At 38.0% G+C, this 16,151-nt stretch overlaps 1 protein-coding gene and 1 long non-coding RNA gene across 3 annotated transcripts in view; one reads left to right on the forward strand and one right to left on the reverse strand.

Moving 5' to 3' along the window:
- Positions 1–25: 25 nt before the first annotated feature.
- Positions 26–7,733, reverse strand: LOC147653821 (uncharacterized). Its single transcript, XR_015285934.1, has 2 exons — positions 7,605–7,733; positions 26–2,600 (listed from the first exon to the last, which is right to left on the reverse strand). It is a non-coding gene; the product is annotated as an uncharacterized LOC147653821 (long non-coding RNA).
- A 416-nt stretch (positions 7,734–8,149) lies between these two features.
- The window catches only part of SLC15A5 (solute carrier family 15 member 5), a 31,761-nt gene continuing 23,759 nt past the window's right edge, over positions 8,150–16,151 (forward strand). Inside the window, exons 1-3 of one of the 2 annotated variants that reach the window (XM_023925630.2) lie at positions 8,150–8,418; positions 10,043–10,546; positions 12,597–12,819. In XM_023925630.2, the coding sequence (XP_023781398.2) occupies positions 10,234–10,546; positions 12,597–12,819 (536 nt within the window). In that variant the 5' untranslated portion in view covers positions 8,150–8,418; positions 10,043–10,233. The remainder of the gene's footprint in view (positions 8,419–10,042; positions 10,547–12,596; positions 12,820–16,151) is intronic. The other variant, XM_086885938.1, reaches the window with a different exon arrangement.

Raw genomic sequence — 16,151 nt, forward strand, 5'->3', positions numbered from 1 at the left:
GTATTTTGCCGCTGTCATGGGGTGATTTATCTATGGAGCATAACTTTTTATGCAGCTGTTATACCTCAAGTGGTAAATAAGGCTTTGTCTGTGCTCCAAAATTGTGCCACTTTAAATATACCGCTGTAATTAAAGTGCTACAACCCATTGGCTGTTGTTACAGCCCTGTAAAACATCATTCTGTCATGTACTTGTCCCTGTACAGCAAAGGGAGCGGGGTGATTTTGTACTCTGTTGCACACTGAAGCTTTTTATTGATGTTACAGTTACATCTAAGAGAAAAAAAAAAAAAATGCAACTAAAATGTTATGCTGGGAGAGGTCTTGAGTGTAGATAAAATCTAAATCAGAAAGATTGTGAGCAGCTTCAGGTACATACTACATTTTTCTGTGGCCAGGGAAAATGGTAGCACATTATAATCTGCATTAAATATCATTAAAAATGCCAAGAGTGTGGCAAAAACATTTTACCAAGACAGGAAAACACAATGTTTGTGGCAGTAACCTTACCAATGAGCACAGAATGATTTCTTAGCATCCAACTCATGTGCAGAATTAAGACTATTTTATGCTTTCTTTCAGCAGTCACATTGTCACCATGTTACAAAGTCACTCCTGAGAATTGAAGTCTGGGCTGTGGTAGAAAATTGCCAAATGTCTCACAAGACTTGGAGTATAGTATTTGTTTTCTGATTTCAAAAACAAACAGTAAAAAAATATTCTTGCCAAGGGTTTCCAATAAGGATTGCAGCTGGGTAAAGCTTATTTTAATGTCCGATTTCAAACACTCAGATTCACTTAAATTAATTGCCTTTTTTGCAAGGCAGAGCAATTTAGAGAATATCTGTCTGGAAAATTTCTGTGGTTTCTGTGGCTTATTCTCCCAGCAAGACAAGTATCAACATAATGTTCAGTATTGTGACAGAAAGGCTTTAAATTGTGTGCCCCACACGTAAAGCCCACAGTCTGATTGTCACACTGTTGAATATTTTGAAAATGCTTCTTTTTTTCCCCTCTCCCATGTAAAATTTGTAGTGCCCTTGATTCCTCTTTATGTAAGTAGAGTCATTATTTAGGATCTTAGTTTTTCCTTTGATCTTATTTAGGATTCTTCATTTCTATATTTGGCCCTGCTGTCAATTTGCAAGGGAGCCACAATTTATTTCTCTGTACCATAACTGACCCATCTCTAGCGTGGCAAATTACATTCCTTGCCTATCTGACAGAAACGTGCCAGACTTAATTAGCAACAGACAATGTTTTCAGAAGTGACTGGTTAGAGACATCCTGTGAAAACTGACGCTCTTCAAGACTATCAGCTTGAGCCTCTGGATACACATTCACACTGAAAATTCACAAATGACTTGAAAAACAGTTGGTGCACTGATAAGATGCATTTTAAACACATTACAGCATATCACAGCAAATATATTAATGGTTGCTTTCATGCATATATTTTGAAACCTCATTCTTTCCCCTACTCAATGCCAAAGACTTGAACTCGTACCTACTCTTTGCTCATGTATTCTGTTTTGTCTAGCAGAGAAGGCCCGTCCCATCTGCAAAATCCAGAGGTGAAACATACTTTGGACCACGAGAAGAAAGAATTTTAAAACTTCAAACTTAAGCTTAGATCTGCTCAGGATTTTACAGCTCCATCAGGATTTTACAGCTCCATGAAAGCGTGCTTGTGTGACTGCCAAAATCCTTCACCGTGAAAAATACGCCTTGTGATTTCTTCACCAAACTGGAAGCACAGCACACACAGGTGCTATACAGCTGTTCATGATGGATCTCTTGCTTGCTGACCTGATTTCCACTGGTGTTAACTCAACACAACACTGTAAACTTCTCTGGATGATTAGAAAACATTCCTCTGAAGTATGTGAACAAACATGAGCTACAAGCGCTGTGCTGGAGATTATTTTATAAATGTAACGTCTCTGCAGTGGGACAATATAACTCTGCTATTTTTTCTTCTGAGAGCTGCCTGGATTTTAACAGTTAGTTGCAATCATATTAAACATCTCCCTGCCATTTTTTTTTAGCAGGAAGCATGATTCTTTTCTCTTGGAAGGAGCTAGACCAATTTGTGTGCTCTATCATCCATAAGTAACTGTAAGAACTGATCTGAATTCAGTGTTTATTTTCAGGTAGTGCAGTGTGGTAATCTGAGAGAATAAACTCATTGCAAGCCTTCCATGGAATGGGAACTCGAAATTGTGAAAAGACACTGGAACTAAAGGTGTCTTCCTCATCCCTTGAAACTCTTACCAAACCTTTTTTTTTCTGTTAAAACCTGAGGTCTCTCTGAAATCGATGCCCACTGTTACACACAGAGGAAGGAAAACATTTGGGTGTCATTTGGTATCACTGTTAAACACTTGGCATCACTTGGCACACAGGCTTCTCCTTCACCATCCCAGCTCAGCCAGGGGAGCTGGCTGAGGAAATTAGGGTGTCCTTGTGGTTTTCTTTTCCTGTCAGATTCTAGTGTGATAGCCAAAACTTGGTTTGCCTTCTGCCTTCATCTCTTCTGCCACAAATATAATTACTTGATCGTCTTGCTAAGAGATTTCGTATCTAAGATCTTCAAAAAGTCTGTCAAGGAGAAAGCAATAGAGAGAAAAGCTGAGAAACTCAAATGTGGGTTTAGGTCAATGTGCATTATAAATGTGACAAAACTACTGATGTGCAAACACTTATATAGCTAACTGTAAAATGTGAGCACCTAATACCAAATTTATTTCTCTATTATTCCCTTTCTTTCTTTTTGAGTTTAGGCTTTCTTCCTGTAACAGTATCAATTATTTTTCAATAGTGTCTCACATCCCATTCTTTCTCATCTCTTTTTCAGTACCACCCTTTTCTCTGCTAAATCATCAAAGATATTTTTGTTCTTTTATTGTGGCAGAGTCTGTAAACACGACCTTAGAAAGAGAATTTCTGAGTGCGAGCATTTGCGATGCATTTGCACTAAAAGCTTTGAATTGCTATCTTTGATAAAGCTATTTGGTCTGATTATATTGTTTTGGAATCACACCTTCAGGTGCACCTCTCTAAAAAAAAAAAAAAATTATTTTTTCAAAATGTAGTATATTTCATGTCTCAAAATGGAGGAGGATTATTTTTAAAATCAGTGTATTCCATGTAAACAATTGCATTTCTGTCCTGAAATTCACATACCAGCACTTAAACTGAAATTTCAAGTCCAGTGTTTAAAATCCAATAACTCTGAATCTTAAAGGTGTATAAAGGTGTATATAAATATAAATAAAGGTAATAATTATTCTAGTTCTATTTCTCTTAAATTGCTTCCATGCTTTCAAAACTGCCTGGACAGATGTTGCAGACATCTCTTCTATTGAACATGACAAATACTCCATCTGAGCACTGAATAGCAGGTGGAAGAGCCACTGATGGCTGCAGTGTGATTTTTAAGCGGGAATTGAAAGCAGCATTTCCAAATACAAACTCAGATCTCATAGACTGCAATCTAAATGAGAATAACTGTGCTTTGGGAAATTCAGTGATTTCCTTAAAGGCCAAATGCAGTTAGGAAAAGGTGTATACACATCATCAAATAGCAGAGGCCCAGAGGTGCAGGCAGCTATAAAGTTACGTGATGTGTTGTTATCAGTGTTTGAGGCATGGGAAAACTTCCCCTTCCTTCATAAACCTCTGCAGCTGAAAGCATCCCAGCACCCATCCATTCCACCAGTGGAAATGATTGTGTGAGCCTTCTGCCATCTGGTTTTGGTCCAAATCAGCCAGGTTTAACAATAAATGGAATTGAAAAAGTTAATCTGGAGTCTTTCAGTTGAAGATAATTTTGAAACAGTTCTGCTGTACATATCCCCAGATTAGGAGTTTTTTTGCTCATTTTAGACAAATTGCTGACAATAAATGACATTGTGCCCAGAAGGATCACCTGTCCTAACCTGCTGACCATGCTGACACCTTTCATAAAGACCAAAAACTCGATTGGACTCAATATTCTGAGAAAATATTGGCCATTACAAGAGAAGCACTTTAAATTCTGCCAGTTTCTCCCTCAGCCTCAACAAGACACTGTAGTCAAGGTATGTAGCGACTCAGAGTTTTCTCAGCTTGTAGTTTGCAGATGAATAGACAAAATTATGTTTCATTACTTCCTGTACCAGTTTTGCAAGGCAAAAATGTGTATGAACAGATAAAGGAAATAAAAAAGGTTTAAAGATGACTGTCTGAAATTTCCTGCCATCAACTTTTATGTGATCATCTGTGTATGTAATGAGAATTTTATATGGGCAGAAAATCTATGAGCATCGACACATCCCGTGCAAATTTGTGGGATTCCAGATATTATTTTGTGGATAAAACTGAAACTTTTTTTCCCTTTGTAAAAGAGTGCTCTGCTGGGTCCAGCATTCAGCTCTCATTTTCTCCCATTCTTGGGACAAAATTGTACTTTTCTCAGACAATGCTTTCTCTCTCCTCTCTGTTGAAGAATTTCTGTTCTGTAGACATAATTAACAATTAATTGACATGGATCCTTACATTTGCCTCTTCCCAAATTCCAGGAGAAAAGCCCTAATCTATAGGTTACAAAGTCAACTCCTGTACAGCTCACAAGGCTTGACACAATATAAAGGCTCCAGCAGGAGAGATTAAACTACCTGGGCACTGTGGTGGTTGGAAATCTCTTCACTGAGAGGGAAAATCTACTGTCAATCCCCTGCCCTGATGAAGATTTGCTTCTAAAAAAGATGCTGACACCTTTTCCTGGCTTCTCTGAAAGCAGTTCTGTTGGATCAGGGATGAATTTAGAGCAGAAACTCCACCACCACATAGTACTTCTATATGTGTTTTAGACTACTAACCACAGTCTACTAAATGGACTTGAACATAAATGAACTGTCACTGCGGGAGAATAGCTGAAATCATCTTGGATGTACAGATAATATTGTCTCAACTGTGAACTCTGCTTTAGAATCTCATTTCAGCCTCTACCTAAAAATCTATATGTCAGAAGAAAATATCCTGGGTGCCATCTACAAACTATAACATGACACAAAAAAGCCATCTTTCTATATGATAGAGCTACTTCTAATTTTCCCATTAGACCAAACGACACCATAAAGAATATCTGCCAACAACATGATATAAAACTACACCATGCATCATGAAAAATAATTGCAATTCAATTACTCCTGAATTATAAAACCGTCAGCTAGGTGCAATAAAGAGAAAAGCCTTAGAACATATGATAAACTGCTTAGCATAGATAATTATACATGTTTGAACAAAATCCCCAAAATAAAACATGTGCAGTATGAAGGAACAGGGTAATCATGCCAAAATAATTCTCATTTATAGTAAAGGTTTGAGGATCAGCAATTTTAAAACCATCCCCCTAGAAAAAAAATCAAAATAAATTAGCACTCATAGAGTGTAAAGTAAATTTCTCACTCAGAGAGGTCATGCCCAGCAACTGGGCAAGAAACTTTTTTCTCCTGTCACCTTGCTTAGAGTCTACTTTGCCAAAATATATAGTGTTGCTACTCAGCATCACAGAATGGTTGAGGTTGGAAGGAACCTCTGGGAATTTTCTACTCTACTCCACCTCCTCGGAGCAGTCACCTGTGGCAGCTTGCTCAGCACTGTCTCCAGTCAGGTTTTTAATATCTTTAGGAACAAAGATTCTGCTTCATCCTCTCTGGACAACCTCTTTCTGTATCTGACAGCCTCACAAGTTTTTAATTATTCCTAAACTGAGATCCCTTTGTTTAATTTTGTTGCCTCTTGTCCTGTCACTGGGCACTGCTGAGAGGAGCCTCTGTCCTCTTTGCACCTCCCCTTCAAGTATTTCTATACATTAACAAGAACCCCCTGAGCTCCTCAACCTCTGCTCATATGAAGGATGCTCCAGTCCCCTCAGCATCTCCATGGTCCTACTCCAGTGTGTTCACATCTTGTACATTCATGTACTGCTTAAATAACAGAAAAAAAAGAGGGAGAGAAGGAAAAAAATATACTGGGGGAAAAGTGGGATTCAGGAAAAAGGTTTTTGCAGGACAAGCAGAGAAAATTAAGCTTCTAGCAGAAGATGTCCTGTCTACACTCTCCACCAGGACCTCTTGGGAGAGGGATTTAATTCTCATTTTTGGTTATGCTGCATTTCAGCAGAGTGAAGAAAATGGCTTTCCTACATTGTTTGTGATTATTACTTTATTAGAAAAAAATAAATATACTCCTTAAAAAACAGCTTTTCCCTAAATTTAAAGTCTCACTTTGGTCTTGAACTTTCACAGACAAAAGTGGCCATGGAAAAAGGCAGATATAACATCCCTCCTGCAGCAAGGCAGAACTGGGTAAGGTTACCAGTTAATATCTGGCTAAAGTGTTGAAACTTTTGCATAAATACTTACTAAAGGGAGAATAAAATCACTCAAAATTGCTGTGGTACCATAGTTCCAGAACTTCACAGAGAATTTCTCATATAATCATTAATTTTAAGAACTGGTTATTTCATAGATGCCATTCTTCAGATTTAAAAGCGTCCTTTTAAAACATTTGAGAGATATTTATAAAATAGAGAACAATTTTATTTTAGTGGATTTACTAACAGATTTCATAAATTTGTTTTCTCAAAGTCATGATGACTACATCTCAGTTTCTTAATTGACCTTTTACATGCTTCACAAGCACTTGGGGTTTGCACATATTCATTCTCCTGCTTTGGAGTCAGACAAATATTAGGCAGCATTTTTACTGATGTTAATGAAGTTTCTCAGAAGCACCAGATATGGGTGTGAAATGCTGAGAACTCCAAAAGAAACATTGCCATATTCTGTCACAGTTCTCTTTCAAACCAGAGTACTCTGAGGCCACAGTGGCAGGCAGCGCAGAAATCACTAAAATAGTTGTCTGAGGTAGCAATTTCAACAAAAGAATTTCATTATTCACCTGTGAAATAGGATGTAGGGCATAGGAATTAACACATTGTCCAACGTGACACCTAAACATGGAAAAAAAAAAGGGACCAAGGGAAAAAAAAATCTAAAAAGGTAATAAAGACAAAGTTCACCCTAGAAGCTAAATTAAATGTTTTTTTGGTTTTCTGAACTATGAACTTTTCACTCTGCATTTCTTTGAATTGCAGTCCCCAAGTCAGTGGTCATTGAGCCAGCTCCTCAAACCAGGTAAGTTATGGGAATCCTGGTGCTAACTAGGAAGGTTTGACCCACATAAATTTTTTTTTACAACTATCAAAATTCTTGTGTTGCACTGTCAGCCTTGTCCATATCAATTATGTTCCCACCCTGGATATTTAGCAGGAACCACAACCACTGCTATGATGATGGGTAACACCTCTCACATGCTCTTTAAAAAAAGAGTAAAGCAGAATTAAATTCACTAAAAAATTAGAGACTGACCTTTCTAGAACACAAACAGAGGTCTAAAGCCACCACTACCTTTTAGCTAGAAGAATTGTTGTGCTGGACACTGACTTCTGCCCATTCAATTTCAGTAAATTACCTCTACAATAAAAACACTGACAATTATCCCTTGTCAGAGAAAATTAGTAGAAAATTTCCAACCTGACCAGCTTAATTCACTTACCTAACATTAATGTGTAGGTTCTAGTATGAGAAGAATTAACCTTTAACCTGGGATGGTGAGGCATCCTACAGCAACTCTTTTATTAACAGCCAGACCTCTAGTGGGCTGACACTGCCATGTGAGAACAATTTTTATAAACCTCTCTCCAAGATGTGACTGCCACATTTTCAGATCATTAAGGAAGATTTGTTAAAAAAAACACACAAAAAGTCCTTACTAGCAGGCAGAAGTACTGCCAGAAGGGCTGGATTTTGAAATAGCAGTTATTTTGTGTGTCCAGTTTCTAGGAGCTTCAGTATATTTAAAGCTCTACATATGTAAATGCAAATAATAGAGATTTTTTCATCAGTTTTATGCAGTTTTATGCAGTTCTATTTTCTTGTGTAAGAATAAGCCAATTGAATGCCAGACGATTCAAGTAGAATTCACTAGAACACACATCAAGTAAATAGACTGACCACCTGTAATTGCTGCAGAAGTGATTAAAAAAGTAAATCTGTAAAGATCCTGTTGTTACATGGAGCTGTCCATTCTCTCAGATTGAACATGTTAATCACGAACTGATTGATCTGTGACTGGCACCACCACACCCTTATTGATCACATGCAAAGGCAATTCAAAAGTAATCATGAAAATCACCCACTTCCTGCTTTCTAGGGCATTTATAAGGCTTAGTCAATTACTCCCTTTTCCTTGTAACCCCAAATTTGGATAAATGAAGCTACATGAGGACTAAGCTATCCCAGCTAGGAGCCCTGCTCTCTGTGCTGGTTGCTATGATGTGACTGTGAGCTGCTAGCACCCATGAGAACAGGTAAACTTGGCACTCTAAAGGAAAACAGAGTATTTTATATCCAAATGTCTATTGGAGCAAGAGCTTTTGTCCTTATGTTTTCTACCTGGTGTTAAAATACAGTTGTATTTGCTTAAAAAAAAAAGAAAAAATCGGGTTTTTTATGAGCAGTTAAATATAAGTGGCTTCACACAACAGAAGATATGTGAACCTCTGAGGTAAAACACTTTTCTCTGCCCTATTTTCATTTGAGATGGGCTCCTTTAGGGTTTGATGAAGAAACTAACTGGAATTATACTTTTGATTTCTCTGGTTGGTTTGCTCAAAGGAGAACCATTTCAGATATCATAAATCAGAAAACAGAAGTAGTTCCTAGCATGTTATAAATCACAGTTGTTTTCATCCCCCATTGAGTGTCTCTGCAAACTGTGAGGTTCTTACTGTCTGTTTTTGCTTTAGACTTGTAATAGATTTAAAAATATATTAAATTTTAGGAAACAACCTATTAATACTCAAATTTAAGCTTCAGAGGTTTTTAGGCTTGGTGTTTTAATCATGGTTGCTCTTTTTATTTTTTTATTTATTGTAGGTAATCTTGGACTCTTTATCCATACTGGTTATACACTATTGTGCTTCTGTTTTGTGGTTTAGCAGTTCTCATATTCTAAACAGATCTGAAGAGGCCAAATTTGAGTAGTTATAAGGACAGATGGAAGCAAACAGAAGAACCCATGTCTCAAAAAAATGTCATCAGAAGCACTAAGAGCTCTGTTTAGAGGAGCTGACCTGATTTTCCACTTCCTCTTAACATGTGAAGGCATTAAATTTGCACACGATAGATGTGGGATGCTTCCGCTTGTAGGTGGGAGCATTTTGAACAGGTGTTAGTGATCTTAATGAGCCCCACAAAATGGAAAAACTGCTCTGGGAAATCAGCAAATTTTGCTGTGGATAAAGTAGCAGGAGCATTATAAAGCACTGTGAGTTGGGCTCTTCCTAATTCCCTTTCAAGGATGTAATGACTTTTGTTTGGTTTTAAAGAGCATTGCCTGTGCCCCTTCAGGTACAGGATAGAATCTGCCTTAGGAAATAGTTATGGGTTAGGTTGCTCCTTTTTCTTTTGATAGTAAATTCAACTTGCTTTATTTTAACATATGCTTTTCTAACTTATACCTAGTAGCATTATTTTTTTTTATAATTACCTTTATCTGAATTTCAACCAGAAATAGAAAGAAATAACACAATCACTGCATAATGTTAACCTTAAAAAAAAAAAAATCCTTGTCTTTATCTACTCACTGTTTTCCACATGTTGCCTAATTAAAGTATTGGATTACTTTAATCAAATTATTTTCTCAATCTGTTATTTGAATTCTGCTGAAAATGTTAGCTTTCATGTGTTTGTAAACCTTTATCTTTAACATATAAATTGAGTTTAGCATACAGTATTGGATTCACATAATTTAATATGTAATATAATTCTGGGGAAAAAAATCTTGTTCACCCCCAAATGAACTAATTAAATAAACTACTTAACTTCCTAGTGTTGCTAAATTCAGAAGCCAAAATGTTTCACTTAGCTCTTTGATTATTTTGTTTCAGTTTGCTTTAATACTCTTTGATCCTATATGTAATATCTCAAAAGTGACAGGTGCCCTAAGAAATTGTAGTAGCAGAGTGTGGAATTCAAAGCAAGACTCTTACCAGCCTGCTAATGATAGTGGGGGAGCACAGAAGGATATCTGAAACTCAAGCTGATCTCCTCAAAAAAAGCAAAATACGAGCCCGCCTGACACAGCCAGCAGAGAGAAGCGGGAGAAAGGCTTTTGGAACCACATGGAGGACAAGGAGCAGCGACCTGGGAGAAGTGAGCGTGCTGGGAAGCTGCCCCAAGCTGAGAAGAAGCTCCACGAGGCTGTTTGTGTGCTGCTGGTGGAGCTGTGCGAGAGGTTCACCTTCTTCGGCATCGTGTGCAACATGATCCTCTTCTGCACCGCCAAGCTCGGCTACCGCAGCTACCAGGCAGCCATGGTCAATATGTGCTTCGTGGGCACCTCCACGCTCACACCAGTGCTGGTGGGCTGGCTGGCAGAGTACCTGGTGGGGAGGATCAAGCTGGTGTGCATCTGCATGTTCCTGCACTTCCTAGGTGGGTGACTGGAGACTGTGGCGTGTTTTACTAATTGTCTGGCAGAAACGCGCTGTGTTTGGCATCTGGCTGTTTTTCCCCAGCCTCTTTTAACACCTTCTCAGCTCCTCCTGGTGCCTAGAAAGGCTGGAACAGAGGCCAGACAGAGATAAAGGAATAAAGTGGGTATTTATTAAAAACCCTTCAAAGGATGCACCTTGGGCAGTGCAAGAGCCTGGCTGTGGCTGCACCCAAGATGGACCCTGGGTCAGGAGTTTTCACATTTTTCTAAGTTTTGGTCCATTTCCATATTGGGGTTAATTGTCCAATTACAGCTTCAGGTGATGAAATCCCATCCTCTCAGTTTGCTCCCCTCAAATCACAGTTTATAATTTTTGGACCTGAAGCTAGAACAGTGTCCTTGATTCTCAGGCAAAAAATTGTTTTGTCTAACTACCCTGTGAAGAGAACATGCTAATACTTTATATGAAGTTCAGAGTCACACACTAATGCAGTGCAGAATCTGTAAAACACAAAATTTAAAACTTAAGGCATCACTCCTCTGCAAAATGCACTGCAGTGTTTTCACCTCTGTAGTTTTCTGAGGCAATGCTTTCAACAAGACAAAACAATGTTTGTGTGTGCATCTTGAGCAGCTGGTGCACAAACTTGGCTCCTCTGAAGTGGGTCAGCTATTGACAGCGTGGATGCCCAGCTCTTCCAATTGGTCCCTAAGGTTATTAGTGTTTGGCACAAATGCAAGGCTTCAGGGAGAAAGAGAATTTAGGAACTGCTTCCCTGCTGCTAGGAGTAAGGTTCTGTGTAAAGCTACAAAGGACTTTTGTATTTGGTCAAGAGGAAAAGTATTTAATACATACCACTATAAACAAACTTTGCCTTCAGTGTCCTAATACCTGCACTGAGGTCCTGTCTTCTCTTGGCACGTTCTGAATCTTCCCTGGGTATTATTTTGAGCACTTTTTACCAGAAACAGCACTTCTCAAGCAAAATCCACCTGTTCTATAGCAGGAAGGGCATCTCCCATGCACCATTTTGGCCTCCTAGAGTAGGACATCTCCCAGCACAATCTGCTGGTTACTCTGTCAAATTAAACCAAGTTGATAGAAATGCTTCTTGCTTGAACCAGCTGTTGAGCAAGTCTGATTTCTACACTAGCCAGCCACATTGTTATTAAGACACGCAACAAAGCAAGTAAAAAAATAAAATCAGAGTAATTCCTGTTATGTTCTTGAGCTGATTGCAAAATCATTATTCAAGTAGTCTGGAAAAATGTTTGCTTTGTGTTCCACTCTTTCTCCCCTGGTATTCTGGTTCAAACCTCTTCCTGCCACTTGTCCTTTCAGTTCATTTCTTAAAGCAGAATATTGGAGACACAAACACAATTTGATGCATTTGGGTATTGTTTTATCTAGAACATTTCTTCCTTTGGAGGTAAATCATTAAACATTCCTGATATATTAAAGTTTAATGCACAGTTATAGTGTTGTTGAAACATCAATATATTTTAAGCTTAGTGTCCAGTAAAACTTGAACAATCTATAACTAAATCTGAAAGACTTGCTTTGCAGACTAGAAGTGGCAAATGCAATTCATGGCAGTGCTTCTATAGTTAAATTCTATGAAAATTATATTTTCTATGAAGCTGCTACAGAAAAAAAAAAAGTTTTCCACAGAAGTTTTGAGAATTTATTTCTTAAATTATGGTTCCTACTGCAATTCTGGAATTTTAGAAGACGGGGGAAAAAAAAAAGCTGCATGCCACTGTAGGATGTTTTGTGGGTTTTTTTTTAGCTAATTGGTAGTTCAGTTGGTAGAAGTATCTGAATCTTTACAAGCCCTTCAGAGGAGGTTTGGTTTTCAGAGATCCATAGTGGTATTGGTTTACATAGCAACATCCAAAATGTTTCTGTCTCAATACAGAACTCTGCCTCTCCCTCTTTACGCTTTTCTGTTTGTGTTTCCATCTGTCTTTTCAACATAACTACTCAAAAAAATGTCTCATTCATCTGATTCTAATTCCTTTCAAATGACAATTTTCTTTCCATTCCAGGCACAGCACTGTTACCTGTGGTGTCATTTCCCTTTGAAGACATTTACATCGACAGACGCCACGTTCTTCTCACCCTACCCAAAAGGGAGCAGAAAATCGTCTTCTACTTTGCACTCCTCACAGCCAGCCTGGGAATAGGAGGCATAAGAGCCATTGTGTGTCCACTGAGTGCCTACAGCCTCGAGGATTGTGGCCCAAAGGAGCTGCTTTCATTTTTCAACTGGTTGGTAGTTTATTGTTGGTTAAATATCCGCTGGGAATGATGGAGCGTTGAAACGCGCAGCTGAAATTCAAAGCGTGGTGGGCTTCTTGTTTTGTTTTTAATGGCAGAACTTTGAGATTTTGGAAGACTTTCCAAGAGTTAAAACTTTTCCTGGCTTTTTCCTTTTGCTAGTAGGTGAGAATCTATTTTTGTCCTCCTACAGAAGTGTTCAGTCAGAGTTTTCAGGATTAAACAGTTTGCCCAAATACTCAAAAGACTTGCTAACCTTACTGTTGGAACAACATACTCATTTGTTTTTCTACCTTTAACATGGGTATGTCTTTAGGATATTTTGCTCCTAAACAGTGGCAAAATTCAATGATATATTGGGATTTATACCAGGATAAATTTTAAGCAGTTTCAGGCAGCAGTAGGCTGCTGGTTTGCTGGAGATCAGGATTGTGAGTAATCTCAAACTGAACTCAGTGGTAGGGGGATCTGCTGTATTATTTCAGCTTTTTTGCTGTGAGGTTCTGGCATCTGATAAGCCACTTAGCATTTGTATTTTTGTTAATTTTTTTCTCATTCTTTAGGAAAAATTGCTCTGAAAATTATCTTAAAAATCAGGGTTTGGATTTCTTTTATGCATATTTTTATTAGCTATTTCTTTCTCCATGCATTACCAGGGAGATAATTTTGCCCTTATTTTGCCCCTTCTGTAGCCCTATAGAGAGTGCTCTAATTTCTAATATAGCATAATTTCTAATATAGCATAATTTCTAATATAGCATAATTTCATATAAGCCATGCAGTGAGGAAGTCCATACTCCCACTTCAAGGCAGGGTGAAAGAAAGCTCTGAACTTCCCCCTTTTTTCTTCTTTACACACATGGTTATTAAAAATGGAGCCCATTTGCATATTAACAATGCAGTGCTGAAGACTCAATGAAGATCTTGGTGAATCAGATCTCTCCTCCTTTGGGGATGGCTTTCCTGGCTATTCTTTTTTCCTCCAATTATGTTAGTATCAAGGAGTTTTGAATTAAATCCAAACTTCAGTGAATAAAGTAGCTTTACCAAAGGTGGATGAGGCTGTTTAGTTCCTTAGAGCAGATTCTGCCTCCTTGACCTGCCCATAGGAAAGAAGAGGAAAAAAAATCCTTCCTTTTTACTCTATTCTGAGTTTTAATCCTTAATTAGCAACATCATTTTGATTAAATAAGACTCTCGAGGATTAAGACTGGAGAGCAATCAGTTGTTCTGAATGATAGCTCTGGAGAGTTTATTGTACTGTGGTCTTAGCCATTCAGAATTGTTTAATCAAAGTGACATGTCTCAGTGTTGATTACAAAGGAAATATAATACGAATAAAAAGTTCCTTGGGGGAATCCAAATGGGTCAGTTCTTGGAACTTTGGAAATATCAAGAAAGGCACATGTGTGATTTGAAAAAAAAAATTAATTTTTACACTGGCACCCAAGGAGGGGCTGCTGGGATGCAATCTCAAAATTTAGAAAAATGGGGGTTTCATTCTAAGCATTTTTAATCTCATTAAACATCTCAGAATATAATCACTTTTTCTTGGTAGCCTGTTCTCTCTTGGTGGATGTTTGTCGTGGGATTGCATTTTAAAATGATGTAAAATGGGATGGCATACTCTTGATGAATTTGAGTCTGGTCATAGCCAAGTTCTGTTTAAGCAATCAGAATTATTGAATTAAAGAATGGGTTAAAAGTCCTGGTAATTACCTGTTTTCTAATTCAATCCTTCAAGAAGATTGCTTTGCACATCTTACAGCTTGGTTCTAACCTGCAGTATGTACTCTGGCTCTGACCTTATAAATAAATAGAATATACCAATTGGAAGTGAAGAAAAACTTGGATTCTGTCAGATTAAATTTTCCTAGAGCCTTCTGCATTTCTGGGGTTAAGGTTATGGTCTGGCACTATTTTGCAGCAGGAGAAATACTGTCTGTGGGGGCAGAGAGTGAGAGCCAAGGGTGCAGTGAGAATGAGCAGAGCTGTATCTTGTCTTGCAGCCTTGCTGTACAAACTGCAGAGAACATGGCACCAATGGCATTTCCCACCCTCACTCTCTCTGCTTTGCTTCCACATATCAATTTCTGCCATTTTCCTCAATACACTTTGACTTTTTTAAAAAAAATTATTCTTCTTTGGGATTTTCCCCCCACATTGTGTTTTGAAAGTAATTTTCAAAAAACTGACCTCCTCCTACAAAGACGTACGAACATAAACAATACTTTTCAATAAGAATCACCTGGATGTTACTACTTTAAAGTTTTCAGCACAAAAGCATCTCTTTAAAATGTTTTAAGAAGAGTTTTAGGTTCATGTGGGCTTGTATCATTTCAATTTGTATCTGCACTGCGTTCTTGAAGTGAACCTCTCAAGTTGGATTTTGGCTCTCGTTGTGAAGAGGCCTCAGAGTGCTGAAGCTTCAGGAAGGAGCTCTTCCCTGCAAAGCTGGCCAGGATATTCAGTTTGATGTATCTGACTAATCTGACATGCCCTGATGTGAGCTCTGGGACTCTTTATGCAATAAAGGCCTGAATACTGATCTGCTGCTGTCAGTATGATGTGAGCACATCCCAGAATTCTGGGGTGTGTGTCGAGGTTAGCTCATCTTTCTTGTTTTGGCCATAGGGATTGCTAACACATTTGTTGGGCTTCTTTTCCTTTTCACTTTTGTAAGAGTATAGGAACTTTACATTACAGTCTTAAAGTACATTGCTATGCAGCAGTGAAAAATGAAAGTGCTCTCCTGTACTCCAGGGTTTTATTTGGATGCTCCTATTTCCAAGCACTCATAGAGTCATGAAGAGTGTCAGGACACTTCTTTAGAAAGTCTGGAAAACAGCCACTGAAGCTCCTAACTTAAACACTGTCAGTTAAAAATTGATTCAAAACTTTTACACATGTTCTAGCCAAATGAGTCATGCAATTATATTTTTTTAAAAGCTTTAGTTGAATGGGTCAATATTTTTATGTACAAAATCCCTCCAACTGTATCATCATTGAATAACATAATTCCGAATATTTTTGTCACTGAGAAGATAATTCTAGATTCATTGGCCCAAATACTCAAGTTCAAACATTCTGCATCCATGATGCAGAAGTGGCACTGAGCAAGAAAAAAAGCTTTCCTTCTTCCAGTAATATGCATTAAGTTTTATAATTATGCATTGATGTGTATTTCACCTCTAAGTGAAACCATTTTGCTATGGCTCCAGCAAAGGCAAAGAAATCTTTTTCCTGGAGTTGATTCCAAGCTGTAATCTTTGACACATTGGGCTAATACTGCTCAATAATTATATTATTTTCAGGGGTTCCAA

Source organism: Cyanistes caeruleus, chromosome 4 (genome assembly GCF_971803275.1).
Source record: "Cyanistes caeruleus chromosome 4, bCyaCae1.hap1.1, whole genome shotgun sequence".
Taxonomy (NCBI): Eukaryota; Metazoa; Chordata; class Aves; order Passeriformes; family Paridae; genus Cyanistes; species Cyanistes caeruleus.